At 43.7% G+C, this 27,977-nt stretch overlaps 1 protein-coding gene across 1 annotated transcript; it reads right to left on the reverse strand.

The window, feature by feature from the left end:
- Positions 1–4: 4 nt before the first annotated feature.
- Positions 5–27,977, reverse strand: AGXT2 (alanine--glyoxylate aminotransferase 2). Its single transcript, XM_065406687.1, has 14 exons — positions 27,812–27,977; positions 26,987–27,072; positions 24,923–25,107; positions 24,494–24,617; positions 18,134–18,228; positions 16,882–16,975; positions 14,200–14,293; positions 11,048–11,148; positions 8,501–8,593; positions 5,445–5,577; positions 4,589–4,677; positions 2,828–2,977; positions 2,415–2,513; positions 5–115 (listed from the first exon to the last, which is right to left on the reverse strand). Exons 1-14 carry the CDS (start codon positions 27,975–27,977, stop codon positions 5–7), a joined length of 1,620 nt encoding a protein of 539 aa, XP_065262759.1.

Consider the following 27,977-nt stretch of genomic DNA (forward strand, 5'->3'; position numbering starts at 1 on the left):
GACACTAATTTGCAGCTGTTCTTTCCAAATGTCTCATTAGTGCAGCATGAAATACTTCCACTGCAAAGGCTGCATCTTGTTTAGTAATGCACATTGGAGGTTTAACTCTAAATGTCTGAGGAGAGAAAAGAGAGGTTTTTTTTAAACTGGAGGCAGAGACCAATTGATGTGCAATGACACTAATACCATCACAGCATTTTTAAAGGTTAGTAATCCTGGAAAAAGTAAGATACCAAACTAGTTGTAACAATGGTAATACCAGCCTAGCCTAAGTGCTGTGAGTTAAACCTGCCTTCGTAGAGCGCAGTAGGGAAAGTGCTGCAGTCTGTCCACACTGACAGCTGCTTGCGCACTGGCATGGCCACGTTTGCGGCACTTCCAGCGGCAGTGGAAGCAGTGCATTATGGGCAGCTATCTGAGCATGTAAGTGACTGCAATGTGCTTTTCAAATGGGAGTGGGGTGGAGTGTGACAGGAAGTGTGTTGTGTGTATGTGGGGGGAGAGTGAGTGGGGTTTTGGGGGGCTGAGAGCATGTCAGCATGCTGTCTTGTAAGTTCAGACAGCAGCAGCCCCTGCCTCTCTCTCTCTCACAGCATTCCACACTAAGGGCTTGCATGCTGGCTGTCAGAAATGGAGCTTTGAAAGGGTATTTCCACATTCCTACAGGAGTTCAAAACAATGACAAGAGTGGCCACTTGACTTAAAGAGATTATGGGATGTTTCCGGAGGCCAATCAGAGCGCAGTAACGCAACACCTCATTCACACTGATGCCCGGGCGTTGTAGCCAAGGCACAGCAAATGTTATTCCTCCCGTCGAGGTGGAGTACCAGCAGCGCTGTAGCCGCGGAGTCAGAGAGCTCTACGTGCCTTGCCAGTGTGGACGGGGAGTGAGCTAGGGTGCCCGGGGCTCCTTTATCGTGCTGTAACTCGCAAGTGTAGCCAAGCCCTAAGAGTGGCAAACTACTCCCATGCAAGAACCACACCCACACTAGCAGATGCTAGGCACGTGGTTGAGCATTTCTACATTGTGATTTAAGAAACCTCAATACTACAACTGGGCAGAAGAATTAAATAAATGGAGGGAGCCCTAACTAGTCATCCTGAGATGTGTTGCTGCAGGAGTCAAGTGTGGAAAAATAGATTAACTAGCAGAAGGAACAGCCAGTAGGTAGAAGGGGGAAAACAGTGCTATTTTCTATACTACGTGAATCTATTTTAGTAAGATGTGATTTAAATAGTGCACTTCAATCACACACACTTTTCATCGGCAAACATTTCTGCATGGTTCTATTCTGCAATGTAGTTTTAACATATGTTCCCTTACTTAATTTGGGTTTCCAACTGTTTGAATCCACCGAACTAAATCATTCCTATTTGAATTCCACTGACTTTTATGTAAACCCTCCTGGTGCCTATCACCTGTTACAATTGGGGCTGAGTTTTGACTTAAAATATTATTTACTTCCATGCTCTCCAAACATTAAACTACACATCCTAGGGCAAACTGTCTAAATCTATCATTAATATGCATACCTGGTCTGATTTTTTGAGAAGTTGAACACTTACAACTCCTGCTGTCTGCAGGTGCTCTGTCCACACACAATCAGGCTGAAATATTACTAGACCTTCAACAGGTGCAAATCTGTTCTTATCAGTTGATTGTGCAATGCAAGGATTAATTTGAGGTGGAGTATGCACATCAGCAAGTCTCCAGTGACCCCTTTCCCTACTGTAACTTATTCCCAAGGAAACTGGCTGATCTGAGGGAGCCTGGTTAAGTCCTCTGCCTGTCTATCCTGACTGAACACTGACAGCAGTAAGCTAATAAACCCTACCATTACCTTGGAGGAGGCAAATGCCAGCAATCCTTTGCTGCCTGTTAACTTATTGCACTTGAAGTGAAATAAGATCTCTCACACAATTTACTGGGTACAATATTTAATAACTCTGTGGGTCATGCCCCCATATTGATGGATTCACAAGGAAGAGATGTTCTGTCTTCTTCCCAGCTGGGTAGAATTTTATCAGCTCTCCTGATTGTATGCTGTGCCAATAAAACTGAACAACAGGCTAGAATTGATAGCCGTAGGCATTGCTGTTTTAGAGAGTATCTAAATACTAGAGATAGGGAATTCAGAACCGGCTGCTAGATGCATCAGAAATTACTATTGAGGGTCACATTTCTTGTCTGAAAGGTAGGAATCTTAACAGCAGTAAATAACATTTATACTGAATACACTATAATTGAGAGGATTAAGACAAAGCTGCTTGATCTGCTATATTCAGAAGTTAGTAAACAAGACTCACTTTTTTTTTATAATTCTTAAATGAAAAGTAATTTTTAGAAGTCAAATCCACTGCGATTTAGTCAGGACAAAAGATACATAAAAGAAGTCCACATCAGTTACTGTACCTGATTATAAATTCCACCCCTGCCAATCAATACTCCCATGTCTTTGCAATCTTCCCAGATCGGACTCATCTCTTCATCTGGAAGAGGTTGACGACTGTCCTGTGGAAGGCGGGGTAGGGGAGGGAAGAGAGAGAGACTTTTTTTTGGCTAGATGTTTAAATTATGGAAAAAGCAACAAGTGTTCCATTGCCACCACCCTCCTTGGAGAAAGATAATGATTGTCCTGCCTTTTAAGATGGGACTACTCAGAGTTTCTGATGTATTAAGCACTTTGAACGTTCTAAATTTTAGCCAGTGGAGAGTTCTGACTCCTTATTTTCAGAGAAGTAGCTGTCAGTCGGCATACAGTCATTTCACAGGAAGCTTGAATCTTAATACTGGGGTAAATAGAAGGGCATGTGCCATTTACCAACCTTATTCTTCACCATTTCTATCCCAATCATAAGGCCTTTGCCACGGACATCTCCAATGATCTCAAACTTCTCTCTCAGTTTAGCAAACTCCAATAGCATGTAAGCCCCCACTTCTTCGCTGTTCTTTTGTAGACCGTCTTCTGCAATAGCCTGGTTAAAAATGATGTACAAAGACCAATGTTGTGGGAAAGAATCAAATACAGAACTTGGCTAATCTGCACACCTATAACCGGCCTGCAATCTCATTACCCCTCAGCAAAGATTTACAACAGGCTTGTATTATTAAGCCTGTCTTAAATTTGACCTCTTCAAGTATAATAGGAAATGCTGTAAAAAAACTAAGCTACACTTGTCAAATTAACCAACATAGCTTATGTCATATTCTTTTTTTTAATGTTTACCCACCAATTAATAATTGATCTCCAGGTTCTAGGGTATATTTGAGGTTTGACTGTGCATATAAAGCTGACCATCGTAATCCGTTTAAAAATCTTTGCCAGGTTCAGTTTAGCCCTCTTTCCCTTGCCCTAGCAGTGCCAAGCTACGTGAGGTGCCTATAATTTGGCAGTAAGCCTATTACTCCTTGTAAAGCTTTCTGGGAAACACCTGAGTACATTACTAAGCTATATTTAGCAAAGCATTCACTTTAAAATGCAGTAACTTAATTTGATTTATTTCTAGCAGCCCCCAGCTCCTGGCACACAGTCTAATATCTTGACTGTGCACCAGGAGCTGGGGGCTGCTGGAAATAAAAACAAAAAGATACTACTGTATTTAATCACTGACCAATACGAACCTGCTTTTACACTGAATTGCAAAAATGAACAGAACAATATATTTTGCAATTTGAGAGTCTAAAACTGCCACATTGTCTTAATTTAATCCTGTTCAGATTTTGAGGATTGTGGATAAAACAGAACCTGGATTTGAACTACTCTGGTAACAGTTATATTAAACAAAAAATATGAGGTGTTGGATCTCCTAGGTTTTTTAATTACTATGCTGACTGTGATAGTAGAGAGTGGTGCAGAGGACCAACAGCCTATTCTGTTGGAACAAGGCCAGTAAATCAGGGTGTAATAAGGGAGCCAGATGTTCAGAACCTGGCAATACAGTTTTAAAATGAGGTTTAAGGAAGGATATTTACATGTGACCAAGTGAATGTGGCTGTTTGTTACACACTAAATTACCTCAGATCAATAGGGGCATGTGTGCAGCTCATGCTTTTCAAGGTGTTGCATGAGGATTTAAATTGACTTTTTTTTTTTTTTTTTTTTTTAAGTGGAAGCTCTGAGGGTTAAAATACATTTTAAGTGTGTACCTCAGAATAAGTGCTTTTGCTAGTTTAGAGGATTTCTATAAAGGAAAAATGATGAGAACTCCATGGGACAGAACTACTTAGAATTATGAGAGCTACGTAAGTAAATTCCATTTATACTTCTATTGACAAACAGGAAGCAAAGAATGTAAGCAAGGAAAGAAAATGATGAAGCTGTCAATCACAGTATTATCCCTAGAGTAATTTAATCCTCCTATTCCTGCTACAAGTTGAAATCAGTTATAGAAATGGGAATAGCCAGGCAATTTATTTTTTCTACAAGTGCATATTGCCCATGAATTAATAAAAATAAAAGTTTGTCTCATTTTCTGTATGTATTAGAAGTTCCACCATTGGAAAGGGAAGTAGCATGAAGCTGCCTCTTCCATAACGCATAGCAAACAATAGTGTAAGACATTATGAACATATCACTTTCTTCTTACATCAAGAACTGCAGATCCAACTACACAGGCCATAGGGTTTCCTCCAAATGTGTTAAAATGAAGGTTCTGAGCCAATGAATTTGCAATCTCTAAAAGAAAAAGAATACTCATTGATTTCCTGCCTCACAATTACCTGAAGTCTGGTGATAGTACTTATCAGTTTTAGCTTCACATTTAATAATACTATGCATCATTCTCTGTTTTACTGCAGGCAAAAGGAGAAGAAAACGGTATATTCTTGGTAACCGATTTAGGGCAAAGTTCCAGAAAATATATGATCTGTGTAGCAGATGCTAAAAGGAAGGTGAATGGATTTTTATAGATGAACATTTAAGTTTCCAACAGAGCTAGTGAATTATCCACTACAGCAATGAATAAATCCATTATTTCTCTGAGACATTAAATCCACTGAATCGTTACTATTAACTAGTCAACAATTCTAGAGTTGTCCAGAATGCTTCCTTAGTATTAAAGGTATGTCTAATGGGTAGGGCAGTGAACTCAATCAGGATTTCTGAGTTCTGTCAGTTCTGCCAACGACTCGTTTGGGCTAGATGCTGATCTCAGTTACCCCAGTATAACTCCATTGATTTTAATAGTTTTACTTTAGATTTGAACTGGTGTAATGAGGAGCACAATCTGAGTTTGATAAAAAAATTACAATCAATGCCTCAGTATTTTGTACGTGTGCAATGGGGATCATACTTACCAACCCCATAAGTCTGTTCTGAGACTAAATATATTAATATTTCTAAGGTAATCTGGTTGGACAAAAGGCTCTATGGAAACTAAGTTATTCTACAATATATTTATTATTCACCTCAACTTCATGCTTTAAAATAACAAATATTTATACCTGGTGTGGTTACGACAGCTGCCATTGGAAAGCCATTACCAATTCCTTTTGCCATAGTAACAATGTCAGGGACTACACCATGTGTTTGAAATCCCCAGAAATGGCTGCCAGTTCGTCCAAACCCTGTCTGGACCTTTCAAAAGAAAATCCAAAATTGTTTAAGTTGTTTCTTGGTTTCATATTTTGTATTTTATCTGTGCCTTTCTGTTACCAATTTGCACTTGTAGACTCTAAATGCCAACTTTATTCTAGCAGGATCCTCATTCAACTCATCCTCACACATTTTCTTTCCTATGCTAAATAGTGACTGTAGTACAAGACAGGTTCCACTATTGATTTTGTTGACAGCTCATCTTTATAGAGACACTGTACACTTGATACAAATGAAAAGTGGCATTGTATACATCCTAAGACTATCTCCCGTTATTACACAATTTAAATCTAGTATTGTTACTCAAAACATAATTGAGTTAATATAATGAACTCCATTAGAGAAACTATACTGTGATGAACCTGCTAAGCAAGAGACTACAATTCCCATCAGTCCCTCACCACTGCACATCCCCTTCCTCCTGGCCAGGTAGGAGAATGTATCCTCATCCAGGAAATGCCCAGGCAGGAGACTACATTCCCTATTATACCTTCTTTTCCCTTGGCCAGGCAGGAGAAAGGACCCTGTTCAGGAAGTGACTGGGCATTTTCAGGGAGCAGAAACTGCTATGGTAAGCCAGATACAGGGAAGAACCCCCAGGAATTGTATACAGAGCCCTGTGAGGAACAAGCTGAGACTGCCACATGTTACAACTGGTACTCCTGGGGGAATTCTGTGCCAAAAATTCCGCATATTTTATTTGTCAAAATAACACATTATAATCACACCAGTTTCAATTATTTTTGGTCATTGATTTCAAAGTACCTGTCAGCAAGTATGTCTGTAACAATACAGACAACAAAAAAGATTCAGGAAATGGTTTTTTTTGACAAATAGATTCCTTACTAGGCATATTAATACAGAACTCTGAGTAACAATTCATTTAAACTACAATAATGAACCATATTTTCTGCACCCTCAGAAGCGGTGCAAAGGCTGGGGGGAGCCAGGGGTAACGGAGGAGCTGAGGGAGAGGGAAGTAAATTGTTGGGAAGGAGCCTGGGTGTGAACTTGTGAGGGTTGTTGGGTATGGGTGGGAAAAGTATGGAACAAGTTTTTTGGGGGGGTTGGGATGGAGTGTTAGGGAGCTTCCCCCGTGCAGACCCTGGCTGACCCCCAGCCTCTCCCATTCAGTCAGGCACATCTGCCTTGTCCCCATGTGTCCCTCCACCCCCATTCAGACACCCCATCCCCCAGTGTCTGTGCCCCACTCAGCCACCCCTTCCCCCGTAGCTCTGCTGTTCTTGTGCCACAGTGCCCTCTGGTGGGCAAAAGGCAGAACTGCAGCAACATTTTGGCAGAAGCCTTTTCTGTGCAAAAAAATTAAAATATGCACATCTCATTAATTATGCACACATGCAGTAGCGCAGAATTCCCCCAAAAGTTAACTGGGTCTGTGTGGGACTGATGGGGAAGCGACAGGGCAGGGAGCCAGTGCAAAGTGACCCTAATGAGAGACTCACCACTAAGTGATCCTGTCCTTGAAATCTGTAAATTCATCTTTGCTTGAATACAAACCAGACTGGAAAGGCCACCCCAGGTACTCAAACTGAAAAGCCCTAACTCAGTTGGCTGCCCCAGGGACCCAAACAAGAACTGCTATTGCTCATTTTGAACTGCAACGGTTTAAGCCTCCGTGCCTAGGATATTCGCTAACTTCCCCATTCCTGCCAGCCCTGATAAAATACCCTTTCACTTAGCCATGTGTCTGAGTAGTTACTGGGACCCACCAGGATTAGCACCTACAAGGCCTAGTTGCTGAAGCATCTAACAGAGCTTGCTTCTGAGTTATGATACACCTGGCACATTACTGGTACCTTAATGGTTTGGTGTACTCCAGCACTGACCAGCTATAAAAATTACAATACTAAGAAAGTGGTTTTTTACAATGAGAGAGTTAACACCTTTTCTCCTAGTAAACATGGCCAGAGGGACTGGGAAGCTGTCAGTTCCACTAAAGTCAATGGGAATTGCATCTGTGTAGCACTTTTCAGAATCTCCAGTTTCAAGCTGTAATAATTCTACCACCCCTAACACCTCTAGCATCCATCATAGTCACTTAAACTGCTTCCCTAACAGAGTTAGTTAGTAGTAATTCAGATTGTCTTAACCAAGCAAATTAGATTTAAAATGTGTAACTGCCAGGGCCGGCTCCAGCTTTTTTGCTGCCCCAAGCGGCGAAGCAAAAAAAAGAAAAGAAAAAAAGATAAAGCCACGATCGGCGATACTTTGGCGGCAGCTCTACCGCGCCGCTTCATTCTTCGGTGGCAATTCGGCGGCGGAGCCTTCCCTCTGAGATGGACTGAGAGACCTGCCGCCGAATTGCCACCGAAGACCTGGACGTGCCACCCCTCTCCATTGGCCGCCCCAAGCACCTGCTTCCTTCGCTGGTGCCTGGAGCTGGCCCAGGTAACTGCAGAAGAGTTGCAGCAGGCTCCCCTCTAAAGTTACAGAGGTACTTGCCTTGTCTACACTACAATTTCACAATTTGATTAAAGATTAAAATTTTACAAATGTAAAAACTGTTTTCCTAATGCAGACATAGCCTCTCTGGATCAGGCCTCAAATGAGTAATGGTAAGAGTTAAAGAAAAAAATTTCTGCTGATGTAAACAGGTCAATGGAGCTCTACCCATTTACACAACCAGCGAGTGGGACCCTAAGAATTTGCAACATAAACTGTCAACTGAGTACTATTTGTGTTAATTTAATGCACATGAAAGTGAAGGATTAATAACTTCTGCTACTAGCTTTGTCTAGCAAAGGCTCTTGTGCTGGAATGCCGCACTTTGTTCCCCTCTTAGGCTATTTCCAGGTCTATCTTTTGCCTTCATGCAATTGCTGGATTTTGTAGTGGCCTGGCAGAAATATCTCAATCCCCAAGAAATGTATTTCTGGATACTCACTTCATCTGCAATACAGACGCCTCCTCTTTCACGCACTAGCTGAAAAGCTTCCTTTAGAAATCTTTTAGGATACTGAATGGCTCCATTAACACCCTGTCAGAAATGCACAAATATATTGTCTTCAGCACAAACGCTACAACACAAACAGGGGCAAGCCTCAGGGTGATCAGACAGTGAGAAATCTAGGCAGAACTTTAATTCACTAGATGACTTAATGACCAAAGTCCCTTTTGTGGTAGATCTGTTTAGCCGCATTGCTAAATGGGCAGAAAGTGGATCTCTTTTTAACTTGAATTCCCACTTTGTATCAATATTACATGGGCTATAAGAATAAAACAATATGAAGAGTTAGGAGACAGTGAAGAGTAAAAGATAAAACATGATGTCAGCTTTCTCTCTTTAATGCAACGTTTCCCAAACGGTGGGTCGCAACCCACCTGTTGGCTGCAGGAAGGTTCTAGGTGGGTCACAGGCCCAATGTGAAGAGGAGTTGGGGGGGGGGAGGGGAGATGAGCCCATCCCTATTCACTGCACAGCAGCAGCTTCTGTTCTGTGGGGCTGGGCCCAGTTCCCCGCTCTGGCTGTTGCAACCTAGTAGATGGGCTAAACCTGAGTGGTGCTGCGACCCCATCTGCAAGTCCTGTAGGTCCCGTCTCATTTCCCCTCACCTCTCCAATCTGGACCCTGATTGGGTCACAAAGAGAGGCAAAGTAACAGAGGGGTAGCCGTGTTAGTCTGAATCTGTAAAAAGCAACTTGCATCTGATGAAGTGGGCGTTCACCCACGAAAGCTTATGCTCCAATACTTCTGTTAGTCTTAAAGGTGCCACAGGACCCTCTGTTGCTTTTTAAAGAGAGGCAAAAAAAGTTTTGGAACCACTTGTCTAATGAACCAACACCAAATATGCTTCAGAGAATTATACTCTATATGGCGACAATATCTGGAAAGTTGTATCACTTGTAGGCATGTTATTACCAGAACAGGACAAACTGGCGAGAGTTCAAAGACCAACAGCAAACATGAACGGAGAGCTGGAGAAAATGATTAGGAGAAGACTAAAATAAATATATACACTTAGGCTAAACTGCCAAAGATGGAGGGATAACATAATAATCCGGGAGTATATAAAGGCTGCAAAACCCCAGTGGATGGAGAGAAATTAGGGGAATACGTAGGTATAATGGGATGAAACTAAGCAAGGGAAAATTTAGTCCTAATATCAGGACAAAATTCCCTTCAGTGAAACTGTTATACTCTAAAGTATATTCCCAGTGGAACAGATTGAAACCTCAGCACTAGGAAATTTAAAATTAGACTAGGTATAACACCAGAAAACATACTGTAGGGCATAACCTTGGTTTTCGAGCAAGATGGACTTGATGGCGTAACAGGCCTTTCACTTCCCTAACTTAGACTAATATCTTAAATAATGGACTATGAGGTTCATGTCATAGGGGAATGCCTAGAGCCTGTATGAATTAAATGAAACTTAACTACAGCTGCACTGCCAAAAGAGACAGAGATGAGGAGAGTCAGAAGTTAAGTGCGAGGGAGTCAGAAACTACAAAGAAAAGCAGAGGGGGAGAGAGAATTCTGTGGATTTGTTAGATAAACTCGGCATAGTGCGATTTGAAGATAAAAGTAATTCCTAAAATTAATTCTCTCTGTTATAACAATTAGGCATTTTAAAGGATAATTTACTGTACACTCACTGGGTATCTGTAACTTACAGGGTTACTTTAATACTTTTAACAGACTACTTCTACAGAACCAGTATACTGCAGAAGGGAAAACAACATGTAATTAGGAATGAAGTATTATAAATTAAGTTACAGCCTGCACATTTGTATAATTTATTAGCATTTCAATATCCTGAGAATGCAAACAAGACCTTAAAGAATAATAGTTTACAATAGAGCTCTGTACACTTTTTAATCTATCAACTGATAGCATCTATGCTATTGCTAAACACAAACCGGATAGGCAACAGTGGTTAAAATTACCTGTTTTGCTTGAGCCTGCCATATTTTATTAAATACTTGTATATTCATTAGAAATAATTTGCTAAATATTTAAAATCAATCTATGAAAGGGACATTAAGGCTTGTAAGACTAAAATTTGATTTACCAGTTTTGTTTTGTAGGAATATTGTGCAGCTCAAGTTGCCCACTGGTCTGTTATTGAGTAGACAGGATATGGAAAATATAAGAATCCTGTTCTCAGATATCAAGGGGGGAAAAAAACAAAAAACAAAAACAATACAAAGAATGAAATCCTGGCTTCACTGAAGTCAGAGGCAAAACTCCCATTTTACTTCAATGGGGCCAGGATTTCTCCAAGATGTCTGATTGACAAGTCACCCTCCTGGAAAAAAATTAAGATTTAAGTAATGTTGCAGCCCTTCCTTTTGAATGATCAAAGTGATTCGGAGAAGATTAAAATTGCTATTGTTACAGGGAAGTTACATTTAGGGCTTGTCAAACTTGTAAAAAACCCATTCAGGTTTTAGCTCTTTGTGGTTTACTTTACTATTACAAGTCACTTACTTGAATTGGCTCAGCGATAAACCCAGCTATTGCCTTTGGCACACAAGTACTCAGAGTGTCTTTGAACTGTTCAATGTACTGGTCGTTTGCTTCACAACAGCCTGTGTTGAGGAAATACTGATAAGACTAATGTACTGAAAATAATATAAAGTTAGATTAATAATGTGAAATAGCAATGTTTTAACATATGTAAATAAGAACATCTCTTTAGTGTTTTAACGTATGTAATAAGAACTATAATGTTCCCAGATTAGCATTACCAAAGGAAATTAATCATTTTGTTTCCCCACATATGTTCTGTGGCAGCAAGTCAGTCTTTTTTCTTAGTTTTCCTAGGTCACAGAAGTTACAAAAGAACCTCAGTCTGACTGTATGGCATCTTTCTCCCCTCCTACAAAAAAACCCCAAGCCACTAAGCTTTTTTAAACCATTTATTCTCTAAAAAGTTCCACAGAATCATAGCGTGCCAATAGGAAGTTGCAGCATATGAGGTTTGCCCCATCCTTCAGACCAGTGCTATAGATGCAAGGCGGGGGGCAGTTATTAGAAGAACTGAACATCAGCCCAAGGAATGAACGAGCAGTTTGCCTGAATAAGAAAACCTAACTGGTTTCAAAACTCAGCTTGAGACAATTATGGAGGGGATAGTATGATAAGATTGTCTACAGTGGCACATGGCCCACCTGTGAATGCTAGACACGGGACACTAGATGGGGAGGACTCTGAGTTACTACAGAGGAGTCTTTCCCAGCTGTCTGGTTGGTGGGTCTCACCCACATGCTCAGGGGCTAACTGAGCACAATATTTGGGGTCAGAAAGGAATTTCCCCCCAGATCAGATTGGCAGAGACACTGGGGGGCGGGGGGGGAGAGGCTCGCCTTCCTGTGCAGTATGGGGCACAGGTCACTTGCTTGTTTGAACTAGTGTAAATGGTTAATTCTCTGTAACCTGAAGTCTTTAAATCATGATTTGAGGACTTCAGTAACTCAGCTAGAGGTTATCGGTCTATTACTGGAGCGGGTGGGTGAAGTTCTGTAGCCTGAAATGTGCAGGAGGACAGACTAGATCAGGGGTCTCAAACTCCCGGCTCTCGGGCCATCTGCGGCCTGTGAGCCTCCCCAATGTGGCCTGCGGGGCTCCAGCAGTTTTGGGGCCGGGTCTCTCCCTTGGCCCCACCTGTCACCCCCAGGCGCCCCCACTCAGGGGTCTGCCTGCTTGCTCCAGTGGCTGCCAGCCCCATCCTTCGGGTAAGGGGTGGGGTGGGGCTGTGCCTCCACGCGCTGTCCCCGCCCCGAGTGCCTCTGCGGCCAATGGGATGCTGCAGGGGCGGTGCCTGGGGGCAGAAACACACGGAGGCCCCCCGCCCCGCTTTGGAGCCCCAGGTAAGCGCCTCACCCCCGACCCCCTCCCAGAGCCTGCACCCCCTTCCCACACACCCCCTCCCACCCCCAAACTCCCTTCCAGAGCCTGCACTCTGTCCCCACACCTCCCCAGCCTCCAAACTCCCTCCCAGAGCCTGCACCCGATCGCCACATTCCCTCCCGCCCCCAAACTCCCTCCCAGAGCCTGCACCCCCTTCCCACACCTCTGCAGCCCCCAAACTCCCTCCTAGAGCCTGCACCCCATCCCCACACCTCCTCAGCCCCCAAACGCTATCCCAGAGCCTGCACCCCAGACTCCCTCCCCCACCCAAACTCCCTCCCAAAACCCAACCTCTCACCCCTTCTGCACCCAAACTCCCTCCCAGAGCCTGCACCCCGATCCCCTACCCCAGAGCTCCTCCCTCACCCAAACTCTGTCCCAGAGCCTTAGGCAGGTGAGGGGCGGAGTTTTGTGGGGGAGCGGGTTCTGGGCAGCATGAGTGACATTGGCCCGCTCGGAGGATTTGAGAACTGGCACTGGCCCTAAGGTAAATTGAGTTTGAGACTAGATAATCCCTGGACTAGATAATCACAATGGCCCCTTCTGGCCTTAAAGTCTATGATATGATAAATATAAGACTAAGTACATCTTGGTCCAGCATGATTTCTAATGAAAAGGCAGATAGGAATATTATGGAAAATATGACTGTATGTGACTGGGCATCACTATGTACTGTAACAGAACACAAACCAGATGTCTTCAAGTAGTTGCAAGCTACTCCTTTTATTCACCATCAGCGACAAAGAAAGATGGCAAGAGACTGCTTTGTTGTTTATTTAGGGAAAAGTGAGTAAACAATGTTTATTGCACCTAGAAGAAAAACAATTTATTTTCTAATCGTCACTTGTAAAAGAACAGTGGAGCTTTCACATCAACTTGTGGAACTCCTTGCCTGAGGAGGTTGTGAAGGCTAGGACTATAACAGCATTTAAAAGAGAACTGGATAAATTCATGGAGGTTAAGTCCATTAATGGTTATTAGCCAGGATGGGTAAGGAATGGTGTCCCTAGCCTCTGTTTGTCAGAGGGTGGAGATGGATGGCAGGAGAGAGTTCACTTGATCATTACCTGTTAGATTCACTCCCTCTGGGGCATCTGGCATTGGCCACTGTCGGTAGACAGGATACTGGGCTAGATGGACCTTTGATCTGACCCAGTACGGCCGTTCTTATGTTCACATGGACTGGACACACTGTGCAGCATCCATAATGCCTTGTTCCATGCAAGACTTTTGCCACCCAATGTTCCAGAGTTTTTGATTTATAGTTTACGTTGATCACGTCCCTTCAAGATCAAAGATGGACAGCTACCAAAACTTTACCCAGGAGAGCAGAAAACACATTTGTTAGTATCCCTAATCTCCTGGCAACTCTAAATATTTCAGAGCAGCAGGCTACTGATTATGAGAATTGAACTTGACTCAGTCATTAGGGGCTCAATTCAGGATTTTCAAAGGATTCTACAGGAGTTAGATGCCCAGCTCCCACATATTTCTGAAAGGGAGTTGAGGATCCAATTCCTTTAAGCCCCTTTGAAAAAAATCACAGCCGAGAGGCCATATTGATGAAGACTTGCTTGCCAAAATTACAATCACCAAACTTCTCAGTAAACGGTAATATTCGTAGTAGTGTGCATTTTTAGTAGTGTATATTTGTCTATGTTGTTAAACATCCAGTTGCCTTCTCCTTTTCTTTTGCACCTACCAATGGACATTTTTTGCCACAATCTAACCTTGAGAACAGCTGCATTTCCGAATAGTTTGCACCAGAGAATCTCGGCAATGGCTTCCTCCCCAAGGACCATGAAAAACATCTGGTAACATTGTCTGCAAAGCACAACAAACAGCTGTAATTTTGCCAGTGTGAGGAATGTAAGTACTGATCAACAGAATTTTTTTTTATTTACACTGATCATTCGAAAGTCATTAAACACTTATTCCAATATTGTTGTTTTGTTTAAATAGAGCTTGTGATAAAGAGAACTTAAAAATCCGAAAACAACTTGTGAAAAAAATAAATAAGGACCATTTGCCCCCCCTCACAGATTTGAGGCCTCATGCAGAAAGTGAGGGAGAAGGCCAGAAATTAAAGTTTCTGAAGTTAGAAACATTCTGTCCTCAAGTGACTATTTTTGGGGGTATTCACTCACGGCTGACCTGTTTATTTTTTAGTTATGTTAGTTAATTATTGTTACCCAAGATTCACTACAGTTTTGTCCAAAATGGCCAGTTTAATTCCAAGCATCCCTAGAAAAAGAGCAGTAAAGTCAGAGAATTATAGGGCTGGAAGGGACCCTAAGAGATCATCTAGTCTAGCCCCATGCGCTGAGGCAGGACCAAGTATAACGCAACCATCCCTGACAGGTTTTTGTCTAACCTGTTCTTAAAAATCACCAAGGATGGGGATTCCACAATCTTGCTTGGAAGGCTGTTCCAGAGCTTAACTATCCTTATGGTCTGAAGCTTTTCCTAGTATCTAACCTGAATCTCCCTGGTGCAGATTAAATGGATTAATTCTTGTCCTACCTTCAGTGGACATGCAGAACAATTGATCCCAGTCCTCATTACAAACAGCCCTTAACATATTTGAAAACTTATCAAATACCCCCCTCAGTCGTCTTTGCTTAAGACTAAATATGACCAGGTTCTTTAACCCTTTCTCTTAGGTCAGGTTTTCTAAACCTTTTATCATTTTTATTGCTCTCCTCTGGACTCTCCCCAATTTGTCCACATCTTTCTTAAAGTGTGGCACCCAAAACTGGACACAACACTCCAGCGGAGGCCTCATCAGTGATGAGCAGAGCAGAGTGGGACAATCACCTCCAGTGTCTTACATCTGACACTCCTGTTAATACACCCCAGAAAGATATTAGCCTTTTTTGCAACTGCATCACATTGTTGACTTATATTCAATTTGTGATCCACTATAACCCCCAGATCCTTCTCAGCGGTACTAATGCCTAGCCACATATATTCCCCATTTTCCTATTTGTGCATTTGATTTTTCCTTCCCAACTGTAGTACTTTGCACTTGTTTTTATTGAATTTCATCTTGTTGATTTCACTAATTTCTCCAATTCATCAAGGTCATTTTAAATTCTAATGCTGTCCTCCGAAGTACTTGCAACCCCTCCCAGCCTAGTGTCATCTGTGAAGTTTATAAGCATATTCACTCCATTATCCAAGTCATTAGTGAAAATATTGACTAGTACCAGACTCAGGATAGACTCCTGGCAGGACATCATTTGATGTGTCCTAGACATCTGACAATGAACCACTGATAACTACTCCGAGTACTGTTTTTCATCCAGTTATCCACCTTAGAGGGACGCAGTGAAGTCTAGGGGACTCATGATAGTGGGCTGGAAGCCAGGAACTTAGGCCTGGTCCACACTAACCCCCCACTTCGAACTAAGGTACGCAAATTCAGCTACGTTAATAACGTAGCTGAATTTGAAGTACCTTAGTTCGAACTTACCGTGGGTCCAGACGCGGCAGGCAGGCTCCCCCGTCGATGCCGCGTACTCCTCTCGCCAAGCTGGAGTACTGGCGTCGACGGCGAGCACTTCCGGGATCGATCCGGGATCGATTTATCGCGTCTAGACAAGACGCGATAAATTGATCCCAGAAGATCGATTGCTTACGGCCGGACCAGGAAGTAAGTGTAGACCTGCCCTTATACACTCTAATCCTGACTCTGCCAATGACTATGTGACAATGGGCAAGTCATTTAATAAATTCTATGGGCCAGATTCTCAGCTGCACTCAAAGAAGGCTGGATGCATCGAAGAGCCAGGGGGAAGGAGCACATCACAAAGGAGCCCTTTGGGGGCCAGTTCTGTGGCTGGTCTGATTCCTGGCATAGATTACAGTAGCCAACACCAGCTGCCACAGCCTCTAGAAACCATTCCCGCAGCCATGGGTCACCAAGCTGTAGAGCTACCATGCACACCCCTTTCCCCAGACACAACCCCTATGGTGGGGACTCTGAGGGGGTGTTGTAGGAGTCACTATGTATTTCCAAAATATTTTCAGTCCAAAAGGGAATCCCCTATGGGCCATCTTTAAGCAGCTTTGCAACAGCAAACCAGGACAAACCTGCCCTAACAGACCTAAGAATAGGACCTGAAGGGCAATACACCATTGCTCTGCATCTTGTGCAGCATTTATACCAGTACAAAGCGAGAGCCAAATGGGTATAAAACACTATCATTCTCATTGCTAACATTCTTCATTTACTCTGTGTGGATACACAAGGGTGCAGTGAAATGGTGAATTAGGCTGTATATATACTACTTATCAACCTCAGAGGGCTACAGGGAGGCTTGAAGATGTAAAGCATTACATGAATGCTGTAATATTCAGACAAACAGAAGACTTGTTATTCAGCAGATATTACAAAAAGCAAACCTCACTGTTTGGCAGCCAAACCCATTGGCGACACCATTCTTATAAGAGCCAATGGACGTCAAGCCCAGTGCGTATGGACTGGCTCCGTGGTATCCTCCTCTGTGTGAACAGAACAAAGCACACAAACAACATTCATTTTCTTCTGATTACACTAGCTGCAAAAGTTTTTAGGAGGAAACAATATCAGTATTCACAGAAGGCTGGTTTCTGATGCGTATGTGGAAGACAGCAAATCATTGGAAAACATGGGTGCATCCAGTAAGGGATGCCTCTGCCCTATATGCTACTCTGTTTTGAGTGCCTACCAGCTGGGAGTTTTCATTGCAATTTAAAGCACACTTAAAAAATAATACAGGTCTGTCGCATCTTACGCGCATTTAACATGCGCGATTTCAGCTTTACGCTGTCGGCAAAACAAAAAACAAAACAAAAACAAAACAAAAAGAGAGAAAAATAACAATTTTAATACTGTACCTGTAGTGCGGGTGATTCCGCCCGCCATTACACTCAATGTAATTTTACTATATGCGATTTTCGCTTTACGCGCTGACTGCGGAACGTAACCCCAGTGTAAGATGCGACAGACCTGTACGTGAATTTAGTGCTCATGAAGGTGAAGGGCTAAGAACACTGGTTGGAGCCAACGGCAAGATTCCTCATGCAGGTCTGCCAGAATATCTGAATCCTACATGACAAACACCCCTGCTGTTTTAATCTTGGGCTCCTCTTCTCTGAAGTTGTTACTGCCACTCATGAGAAACCGGGTAGTGGTTTGGGGTTAGTTTAATAAGCAATTCAGAATTCATTCATGGGAATTAGTATATCAGGTGGATTTCAGAATCCTGTGCTCAGCAGGATGGCTGCAAGACTACCAGTTTGTTAAGGTCTGTCTTTCTAACTATTTTTAAAGGTGTCTATTACCAAGATGTCTGAGCAGAATGGACATGGTTTATAATACTAAAAAAAAAAAAAAAAAAAAAATTACACACACCTTACTTAAGGATTAAAAACAGAAGTTATAGGTCGTAGGTAAATGCATGATTTGTAAATGGAGTATTTCTAACACAAGCAGACTTGCTGAATCTTAGCTCCCAATGACTACTGTTGTTTTACTCTATTCTGGCAGACAAATGAATTTTTAGGATGTGTCTGTGGCAGAATCTGGTTAACAAGGTCTCAGCCTCTTTTTCATACAATATACAGCTATACAGATTGATTATGAAAAGGGAGTTTCATAAAGCACCCTAATATAATTACCTGAAACAGATGAGGTCAAAGTTACGAGTATAAACCCTTGCCATGAACATAGCCAAATCATTGGCTTCTGACCCACTGTTAGTCAGGTAAACCACCTAAGGAAGAATAAATAGCACAATTGTAATCTCATTATACTGAACATTTACTTTGTTTCACAATGGCAAATCTAACTAAATGTAGCTCTTTAAAGAACCAATTTTCCTGCAATTTCCCTTCAAAGAGTTTGAAATATTGAATGCATCTGTTTATTCAGTACAAGACAGATTTATTTTCATATAAAGTATCACTCAGCACTTGGAATGATATCCTGTCACTGACAAGAGGAACTCCAAACTGAAATAAACTTAGTGATGCTCATGTGCTGTCTACGAGGGCCAATGGCAGGATGTCCCATTACACTGCTCTACAGCCAAAATGCTTCTGAAATAAATGTAGTCAAACTTTACTAATTCTGGGTCACTGAGAACGAAAATGATGCTTAAAATTGTTGATTGGCTCTAGTTTTCAAGATATGCTATTGGGTCAGTATATACGACCCTTGACTTGGGAATGGCGGAGGATAAGTGAGTTATAAAGGGCAGGGCCTGCTCTAGGATTTTTGCCGCCCCAAGCAAAAACAATTTTGGCTCCCCCCCCCCGTTTTTTTCTTACCCCACCCCCGGCCCCGCCTCAACTCCGCCCCTTCCCCAAATCCCCAGCCCTGCCTCCTCCCCCCAGGCTCTCAAGCCTAGGAGGAAGGGAGGGAGAGGGAGAAGCAGCGCGCGCGCCGCGGCCACTCAGGGTCTCCCCCTCCCTCCCAGGCTCTCAAACCTGGGAGGGAGGGGGAGCAGCGGCGCGTGAATCAGCTGTTTCGCGCGCCATGGCGCGCGACCGGCAGCAGCGGAGGTGAGCTAGGGCGGCCGGGGCACATTTTTAGGGGCGGCATTCTGGCACCGGCCATGCCGCCCCTAAAAATGTGCCGCCCCAAGCACCAGCTTGTTTTGCTGGTGTCTAGAGCCGGCCCTGATAAAGGGAAGGGATCTCAATTTAAACCAGAAATGACTAAAATACATCTTTGACTGGATCTATGAATAAATCTATGACTGGGTTTGGACAGTACTTGCTTTTTAGGCAAAACAATGAATGATGCAATCTGAAGCTGGTATTGCATCATACATGATATGAATTGCATCATGTTATTCCTAGAAGTCATGGATGATGCAATCATAACGAAGCTTACATCACTCTGCTGAACAAATTGCCCTATATCAGCTCTAGAAATCATACAGTGTCGTGCTCTCTTATTTGTCAGTGTTTGATTTTGCAAAGGGACACATTTCTGTTTAGGCAAAGTGAGCAGAGATGCCTCGTACTTGTGTGAACAGTGCAGATAACTTCTGCTATGTTTGTGGTGAAGTGACTTTTGCATCACAAAAGCGCAGTATAACCACTATGGTTAAGAAAGCCTATCACCTTTATTTTGGCTGCAAAATTGGAGATCAGGACAAGAGGTGGGCCCCACACATATGCTGCAACACTTGTGCAACAAATCTTTGCCAGTGGTTGAACAGGAAAAGGAAATCTATGCCTTTTGCAGTGCCAATGATTTGGAGAGAGCCAACATATCATACCAGCAATTGTTACTTCTGCATGGTGCCTCCAGTTGGGAAAGGTGTGTCAAAGAAGAAAAAGTGGACTGTGCATTATCCAAACATTCCATCAGCTATACGCCCAGTACCCCACGGAGAAGGACTGCCGGTTCCTGATGCACCAGAATCATTCTCACTTGAGTCAGATGCGGAAGAGGAAGAGGATGAAACTTCTGGTCCTGAACCATCAATGTCACAGGACCCACATTTTCTCCCATCCTCCTCCTCTGAAGCACACCTCATAACACAAGGTGAACTGAATGACCTTGTCAGGGATTTGGAACTACCCAAGAGTAAGGCAGAGCTGTTGGGCTCCAGACTACAGCAGTGGAATCTCCTGGCAGGTGATGTTAGGGTTTCCATGTTCCGTGACCGTCAAAAGGATCTTGTCCCATTCTTCTTCATGGAAGGTGATTTTGTAGCCTGCAACAACATCGATGGTGTGATGGCAGCCCTCAACATCGTTCATGATCCAGATGAGTGGAGACTGTTCATTGATTCATCGAAGACGAGTCTTAAAGCTGTTTTACTGCATATTGGCAATGTTTTGCCATCAATTCCAGTTGGTCATGCAGTCCATATGAAGGAAACCTATGACAACATGAAACAACTTTTGAGGTGCATAAACTATGACCAACATCAGTGGCAGCTTTGTGGCGATTTGAAGGTTGTTGCTCTCTTGCTTGGTCTGCAGACTGGATACACAAAGTACTGCTGTTTTCTCTGCGAATGGGATAGTCGTGCAAGAGATTCCTACTACATCAAGAAAGACTGGCCACTCCGACAGTCATTGGAGCCTGGGAGGAAAAGTGTTCAGCATCCACCACTTGTTGAATCAAGGAAGATTTTGTTACCACCCTTACACATCAAGCTGGGTCTGATGAAGAACTTTGTCAAGGCCATTGACAAAACACAAGCAGCTTTCAAGTACCTCCGTGGAAAATTGCCAAGGTTAAGTGAAGCTAAGATAAAGGAAGGTGTCTTTGTTGGTCCTCAGATTCGTGAACTTCTTCGAGATGATGCATTTGACCATGCACTGCGTGGCAAGGAAAAGACAGCATGGAAAGCCTTCCAGTTAGTGGCAATCAATTTTCTCGGAAACAACAAGGCAGACAACTACAGGTTGTTGGTGGAAAACCTCCTCAAGGCATACAAAAGCCTTGGTTGCAACATGTCGCTAAAGATACATTTTTTGCACTCTCATCTAGATTTTTTTCCACCGAACTGCGGAGCAGTGAGCGACGAGCACGGCGAGCGATTTCACCAGGACATTGCAACAATGGAGAAACGCTATCAGGGCAAATGGAGCCCATCAATGCTTGCAGACTATTGCTGGACAGTGACAAGAGATGCTCCATTTAATGAATACAAGAGACAAGCCAAGAAGCGCCGAGTAGACACTGAATAGGACTAAACTATGTACAGAATAGTTTTTTGCCTTTTGTTTCATAATAAATTTTATTTATATAACCCTTTTGCTGATTTTTAAAGTATTACATAAACAGGACAGGTGAAATATTATCATGTAAAGCAACCATAAACACATGAAAAGACCTAGGTTTACAATTTATGATTAAAACTCTACTATCTACACAATATACATAGACATAAAATGTAAAAACTTAAATATCTTAGAAACAGTAGCCAATCAGTTGTTTTAATTGTCATATTTGAATTCAGCACATCAAAATACATAATAAATAGCACATTTTATCTCTGAAGCAGACGACTTCTCAAAAATTGTAGACCAGTGTTATAGGTTATGTCTATACTGGAGTTGGAAGGTGTAATTTCCAGGTCGAGGAGACACCTGCACTAGCTCTGATTGAGCAAGAATGCTAAAATAAGAGGTGCAGCCATGGTGTCACAAGGGGCTAGCCATCCAGAGTACAATCCCACCCGAAACCCTAGGCACGTATTCAGGTAGCTTGTGCATACTATGCTTTCAACCAGCAGTTTAAAGTAGTGTCAGGGACTACTGCTAATGAGTAAGGCTACAATTATGTCATGGAGGTCATGGAAGTCACGGCATCCATGGCTTTCAGAGACTTCTGTGACATTTTCTGCTTCAGTCCCAGGGGCTGCAGGACTGGAGTTAGCAGCCACCGGGACCCTGGCAGGGTTCCGATAGCAGCAGTGACAGGTGACAGCATCCTCAGGGGGCCTCCTGCAAGGTTCCAGCCACAGGCGACAGACTCCTGAGGGGGCCCTCCTCAGGCTTCCAGCGACGGGCCACAGCCTCACGCGCGAGGGGTGGGGTTGGGGACAGGGCCGGCTCTAACTTTTTTGCGGCCGCAGGCAAAAAAGAAGAGCACCATCCCGCCGTAACCCCCCCCCCCCCCCCCAGCGCCGCGCTGTCAACCCTCCCCCCCCAGCGCCGGGCCGGGCAAACCCCCGCTCGCTCCCCCCCCCCGAGCGCCATGCCGGGCTGCCCAACCCCCCCCCCGAGCGCCGCGCCACCCAACCCCCCGGGCCGCTCAACCCCCTCCCAGCGCCGCGCTGGGCCCCCCAAACTCCCGGAGCGCCGGGCCTCTCACCCCCCCCCCCCCGAGCGCCGCATCGCCCAAATCCCCAAGCGTCGCGCTGGGCCGCCCAAACCCCCGAAGTGCTGGGCCGCCCAAACCCCCCCTCAGCACCAGGCCGGGCCGCCGAAGCCCCCCCCCAGCGCCGCACCGCCGAAACACTCCCCGCGCTGCCCAGCCGAAACAAAAACAAAAAAACCCCCTCGAGCGCCGCTCCACCAAACAACAAAAACACCGCGAGCGCCCCCCGCCACCCCAACATTGGCTGCCCCTTCTAAGGTGCCGCCCCAAGCACATGCTGGTGTCTTTGATTCAACGATGCAGCACGTGCTGGTGCCTGGAGCCGGCCCTGGGTGGGTAACACCTCGGGCTAGCAGCTGGGGGTGTCCCATTTTCTCTTTGGGTGGCGGGGGAAAGCATGGCTTGTAGCAGCAAAAGTCACAGACAGGTTGCGGCTTCCGTGAATTTTTGTTTATTGCCCATGACCTGTCCATGACTTTAACTAAAAATAACCATGACAAAATCTTAGCCTTACTAATGAGGCCATGTCTACACTACTGGCTAAATCGGCACCACTGCAGTCGATGCAGCGGTGTTGATTTAGCGGGTCTGGTGAAGACACGCTAAGTCGATGGCAGAGTGCTCTCCTGTTGACGTCTGTACTCCACCTCCCAGAGAGGTGGAATGTTGAAGGGAGAGCATCTCCCGTCAACATAGCGTGTTGTAGACACCAATGTAAATTAATTTAAGTTACGTTGACTTCAGTTACATAACTTACATAACTGAACTAGTGTAATTTAGATTGATTTACAGCATTAGTGTAGACCAGCCGTGAGTCGTGTCATAGATTCTAGGACTGGAAGGGACCTCGAGAAGTCATCGAGTCCAGTCCCCTGCCCTCATGGCAGGACCAAATACTGTCTAGACCATCCCGGATAGACATTTATCTAACCTACTCTTAAATATCTCCAGAGATGGAGATTCCACAACCTCCCTAGGCAGTTTATTCCAGTGTTTAACCACCCTGACAATTAGGAACTTTTTCTTAATGTCCAACCTAAACCTCCCTTGCTGCAGTTTAAGCCCATTGCTTCTTGTTCTATCCTTAGAGGCTAAGGTGAACAAGTTTTCTCCCTCCTCCTTATGACACCCTTTTAGATACCTGAAAACTGCTATCATGTCCCCTCTCAGTCTTCTCTTTTCCAAACTAAACAAACCCAATTCTTTCAGCCTTCCTTCATAGGTCATGTTCTCAAGACCTTTAATCATTCTTGTTGCTCTTCTCTGGACCCTCTCCAATGTCTCCACATCTTTCTTGAAATGCGGTGCCCAGAACTGGACACAATACTCCAGTTGAGGCCTAACCAGCGCAGAGTAGAGCGGAAGAATGGCTTCTCGTGTCTTGCTCACAACACACCTGTTAATACATCCCAGAATCATGTTTGCTTTTTTTGCAACAGCATCACACTGTTGACTCATATTTAGCTTGTGGTCCACTATAACCCCTAGATCCCTTTCTGCCGTACTCCTAGACAGTCTCTTCCCATTCTGTATGTGTGAAACTGATTGTTCCTTCTTAAGTGGAGCACTTTGCATTTGTCTTTGTTAAACTTCATCCTGTTTACCTCAGACCATTTCTCCAATTTGTCGAGATCATTTTGAAATATGACCCTATCTTCCAAAGCAGTTGCAATCCCTCCCAGTTTGGTATCATCTGCCAGGGACTACTGCTACTGAGTCCCCCAGCTATCTTGTGTTTTACAATCAGTTTATATGTACTACATAAACAAACTGGATTAAAAAATGTTTCCTCTCCCAAAGTCTCCTTTCCATGTAAAACTTAAGTGCTAATTGTAACAATAGCATGCAAAACATTTTTCAACTTATGAGTGATTTTTAAATTGACAGTGCCCCTTTAAGAGGAAATTTGAAGAGAAAGTGACTCAGACAGTAGGGATCCAAGCAGTAGGGCAACAGTTTAGGGTTTTATTCATGTGTGGCTCTGAGCTCACTGTAAAGATCAGCATTGTCCTGAGAACTGTAATTTTTTTCTCTTTACCTGAAGCTTTGTACTCCCTTTGGGGTTTTTAAATAAGGATATGAGTTTGATATCACAATACTTTGTCTCCAAATATCGTAGCACTCTCCATTATCTATTGAAATAAAATTATTTTAATTAACAGGCATCCATCCTGCTGGGATTTAGGTACCTTAAGTGGATCAGGGAGAAGTGCTGTTAGTTTTTCCACATATTCCTGGATTGATGGATGCACGTAGACGTTGGTTGTATGCCACAGACGACCAAGCTGTTTTTGGGCAGCTGCAGTTACCTTCCTGTGTGCAGTAAGAAAGACTAATTTAATCCAACATACATACAATTTTTTTCTGACTCTGCTATTAATTCTTAAAATTCTGGCATTTTCCTGACTACCGGATGAACAAATGAATGAATAAAGAAAAAGAGGAATGAGCTAATTTGCCAAAAGATCACTGCAGCTGGTTTGAATCTAAGAATCTGATCCCAGATACACCAAAACACAGCGTGCCATATTCTGCCTTGGGATATATGGGGCCACAAACAAAAAAGCAAAAGTATATTTCTATATTAGTCAGTGTAACTCATACAATAACATACTTACGGGTGACAGTGACCAACACTGACAGTAACAATTCCAGCAAAGAGATCAAGGTACCTTCGTCCCTCATAATCAAACAGCCACTGCATATGTCCCTGATGTAGCAGCAGTGGTTTCTTGTAGTACATTTTCAGTGATGGAGACAGATTCTGTTTGCGGATCTTCAGCATACGCTCATAGGAATAGGACTGTAGGAGGGAAGAAATCATTTCTGCCCCCATTACTAAAGGTATCTACAGATTCATCATATCAACACAACATAATTTGTTCACATTGGAATCCAAGTTAACTAAATAACTACAATTTTAAAATAAATACTAACCTACAATTAGGCTATATAAACCTCTGAAATCTCATAATTTAAACGAGAGTGCTATATTGCACTGATCTCTTATGAAAGATTATGAAATCCACAACCTATTACAAATTAAGCAGATTTAACATGGGCATGTGACTTGCTCATGTGACCCCAAACTCCATCTTGTTACCTGTAATTTTCCTCAAACGAGAACAATAGGTTTCTTTCCACATGGTAGAAATTATAAATGGCCCTGGAAACATCTCCATGTTGCTTCTTACCTGCTCTAACCTCTGGACTATGAACTTTTACTAATGGGAGCATTCTAACCAAGGAATTGAGGACCTTCCAAATCATTTGGAAGCAACCAGAAACTTGACTTAAGCCAGCAGTTTATTCCATCACTGCGATAAGCCTGATCCAAGAACTTTGCAATGAATGTATGTATTTGATTCCTTTAACCAATTTTAACTCTCACCTTTCTTTGTTTTTATAAATAAGCCTTTAGATGCTAAAGGATTGGCAACAGTGTAATTATTGAGTAAGATTCTGAGTTATATATTGACTTGGTATGTGGCTGGTCCTTTGGGATCAGAATAACTTTGTGTGATGAAATTGGTTTTAAATAACCACTCATCATTAAGTCTAGTGTCGGGTGTTAAAACCAGGACTAAAAGAACAGGAGTACTTGTGGCACCTTAGAGACTAACAAATTTATTAGAGCATAAGCTTTCGCGGGCTACAACCCACTTCTTCGGATGTAGCCCACGAAAGCTTATGCTCTAATAAATTTGTTAGTCTCTAAGGTGCCACAAGTACTCCTGTTCTTTTTGCGGATACAGACTAACACGGCTGCTACTCTAAAACCAGGACTAGACTACCTAAGGAGACTGCTTTTCTGACTTCTTGTTAGCCAGTGTGGTGAAACAGAAGTTTACTTTTGTTTCTGGTCTGGTATATCTTATGGGAGAATAACCACCAGCTTTTGGTGTTTCTGCCCTATTTCTCAGCAGCTTCTCCTGAATTTGGTACTCTCAGTTGTGATCCAATGAGGCAGGGTGACAACAGGATACAGAGCTATCTTGGCAACTGATCCACAACCACAGAATCACAGAAGATATCTGGACCATCATAAATCTTGTCACCATCAGATGAAAATGTAAACACATTTCTGTAACCGTAAATTGGCACAGTAACAGAACACCTACTCAACAGTGTTTAATTCATGATATCGAAGTCATACATTTATCTTTCATGTGATTGTTGCTTGAAAATACACCTTTTTAACTGATCGGATACTTATTAGTTCCTTGCTGGACACAGGCCATGGGGCATTAGACAGCAAATAAGAGTAGTTCCTTAAAAATCAAACATTTCCCCTTCCCTCTCTACCCCTATTGCACTCCCCCAAAAAACTAACTTGGCATACATTTTGGTGGAGGGGTTAAAACATTTTATAGAACTCCTCAAATTAGGTATTAAAAATCAGTGAGAGGGAAACAAATAATAGAAAAATGGTTCATTGCTACCTTTCCTTGGGTTAAGATTGTTCTTCTACTGTATTCTAATCAGCACCACAGAGGCCCTGTTTAACTCTGATCTCCAAAGGATCTCAGAGAAGGATAAAAGCCATGATCTAAACTTCTGATGCCACTGAAGAATATTCATAATAAGCTAGTGAACAGAACAATTACGGCATACAGCAGAATGGTGATCTTAGCAATGAGATCTAGTCTAGACCCAAGTACAGTGCCCTGTGCATGACTTACCTCATATTCTTCAGGTGAAAAGTCACAAGGAGGCATTTTTGCTTGCATGGAGAAAGAGCTTTTCAATTCCTGCTGTGTAAGTGTATCTAATAAAATACAGTGGATTAGGAGGATTATCACAACATCTCAAAGCACACATCTGAAACAAACTTTCTTTGAAAATTTGTTTTTGCAACAATATAAGTGAGGACCAAGGTAGTTATATTTCCTCCAAGAGATTTCATTCAAGGAGAAAATGCATTAAACATTTGTGTTTTTTGTAAAGCTGAAATATAGATTTACTAAACTTATATGTTTCCCCTTAGTATTTATCTTCTAAAACACGTAACTCCTCCAGACAGTCACGTCTTGCACCCCAGGAACGTCTTTTGGCACATTTCAGGCCAGCGGATTCCTTAGCCACTCCTGAAACAGACAGAGCCCCTCCGGACTGACTGCGGGCTCACGCAGATTGGGTTCACACACGGATAGCTCCTGAACCCGCAGACCCAGCCCAGCGTGGTTGCCCCCGTGTGAATGTGGAGCCCACGCACCGGAGAGCGGACTGCGGCCCAGGGCTGTGAACCGGCTGCACGCTGGGGGTCTCTTGCCACGCTCAGCTCTGCGGCTGCCGGAGGCGGCCCCGGACGGGGTTTGTGAGGGGCAGAGCCCGCCCCAGCGCCCCGCTCGCTCAGGCAGGAGCAGCCCGGCCCAGGGGCGCAGCGGCTCCCCGCTAGGCGCCGGGCCGGGGCAGGCAGGGCGGCCGCACTACCCCGGCCGGGTGGGGGCGGATTGGGGCCAGGGCTAGTTGCTCCCAACGCCCACCCTGGGGGCGCCCCCCCTTACCGCTCCCGGGGTGTCGCCTCCTGCCCCCGGCCCAGAGCGGGCCGAACCGCCCGAGCGCCCTGGCCATGCTCGGGGTAGTGAACTTTGCTGTGGGAAGGGATGGGATGGGCCGTGGCCGAGCCCACCAATGCGGGGAGCGGAGGCGCCTGCTTAATTTCCGACCCAT

Source organism: Emys orbicularis, chromosome 6 (genome assembly GCF_028017835.1).
Source record: "Emys orbicularis isolate rEmyOrb1 chromosome 6, rEmyOrb1.hap1, whole genome shotgun sequence".
NCBI classification, from domain to species: Eukaryota; Metazoa; Chordata; order Testudines; family Emydidae; genus Emys; species Emys orbicularis.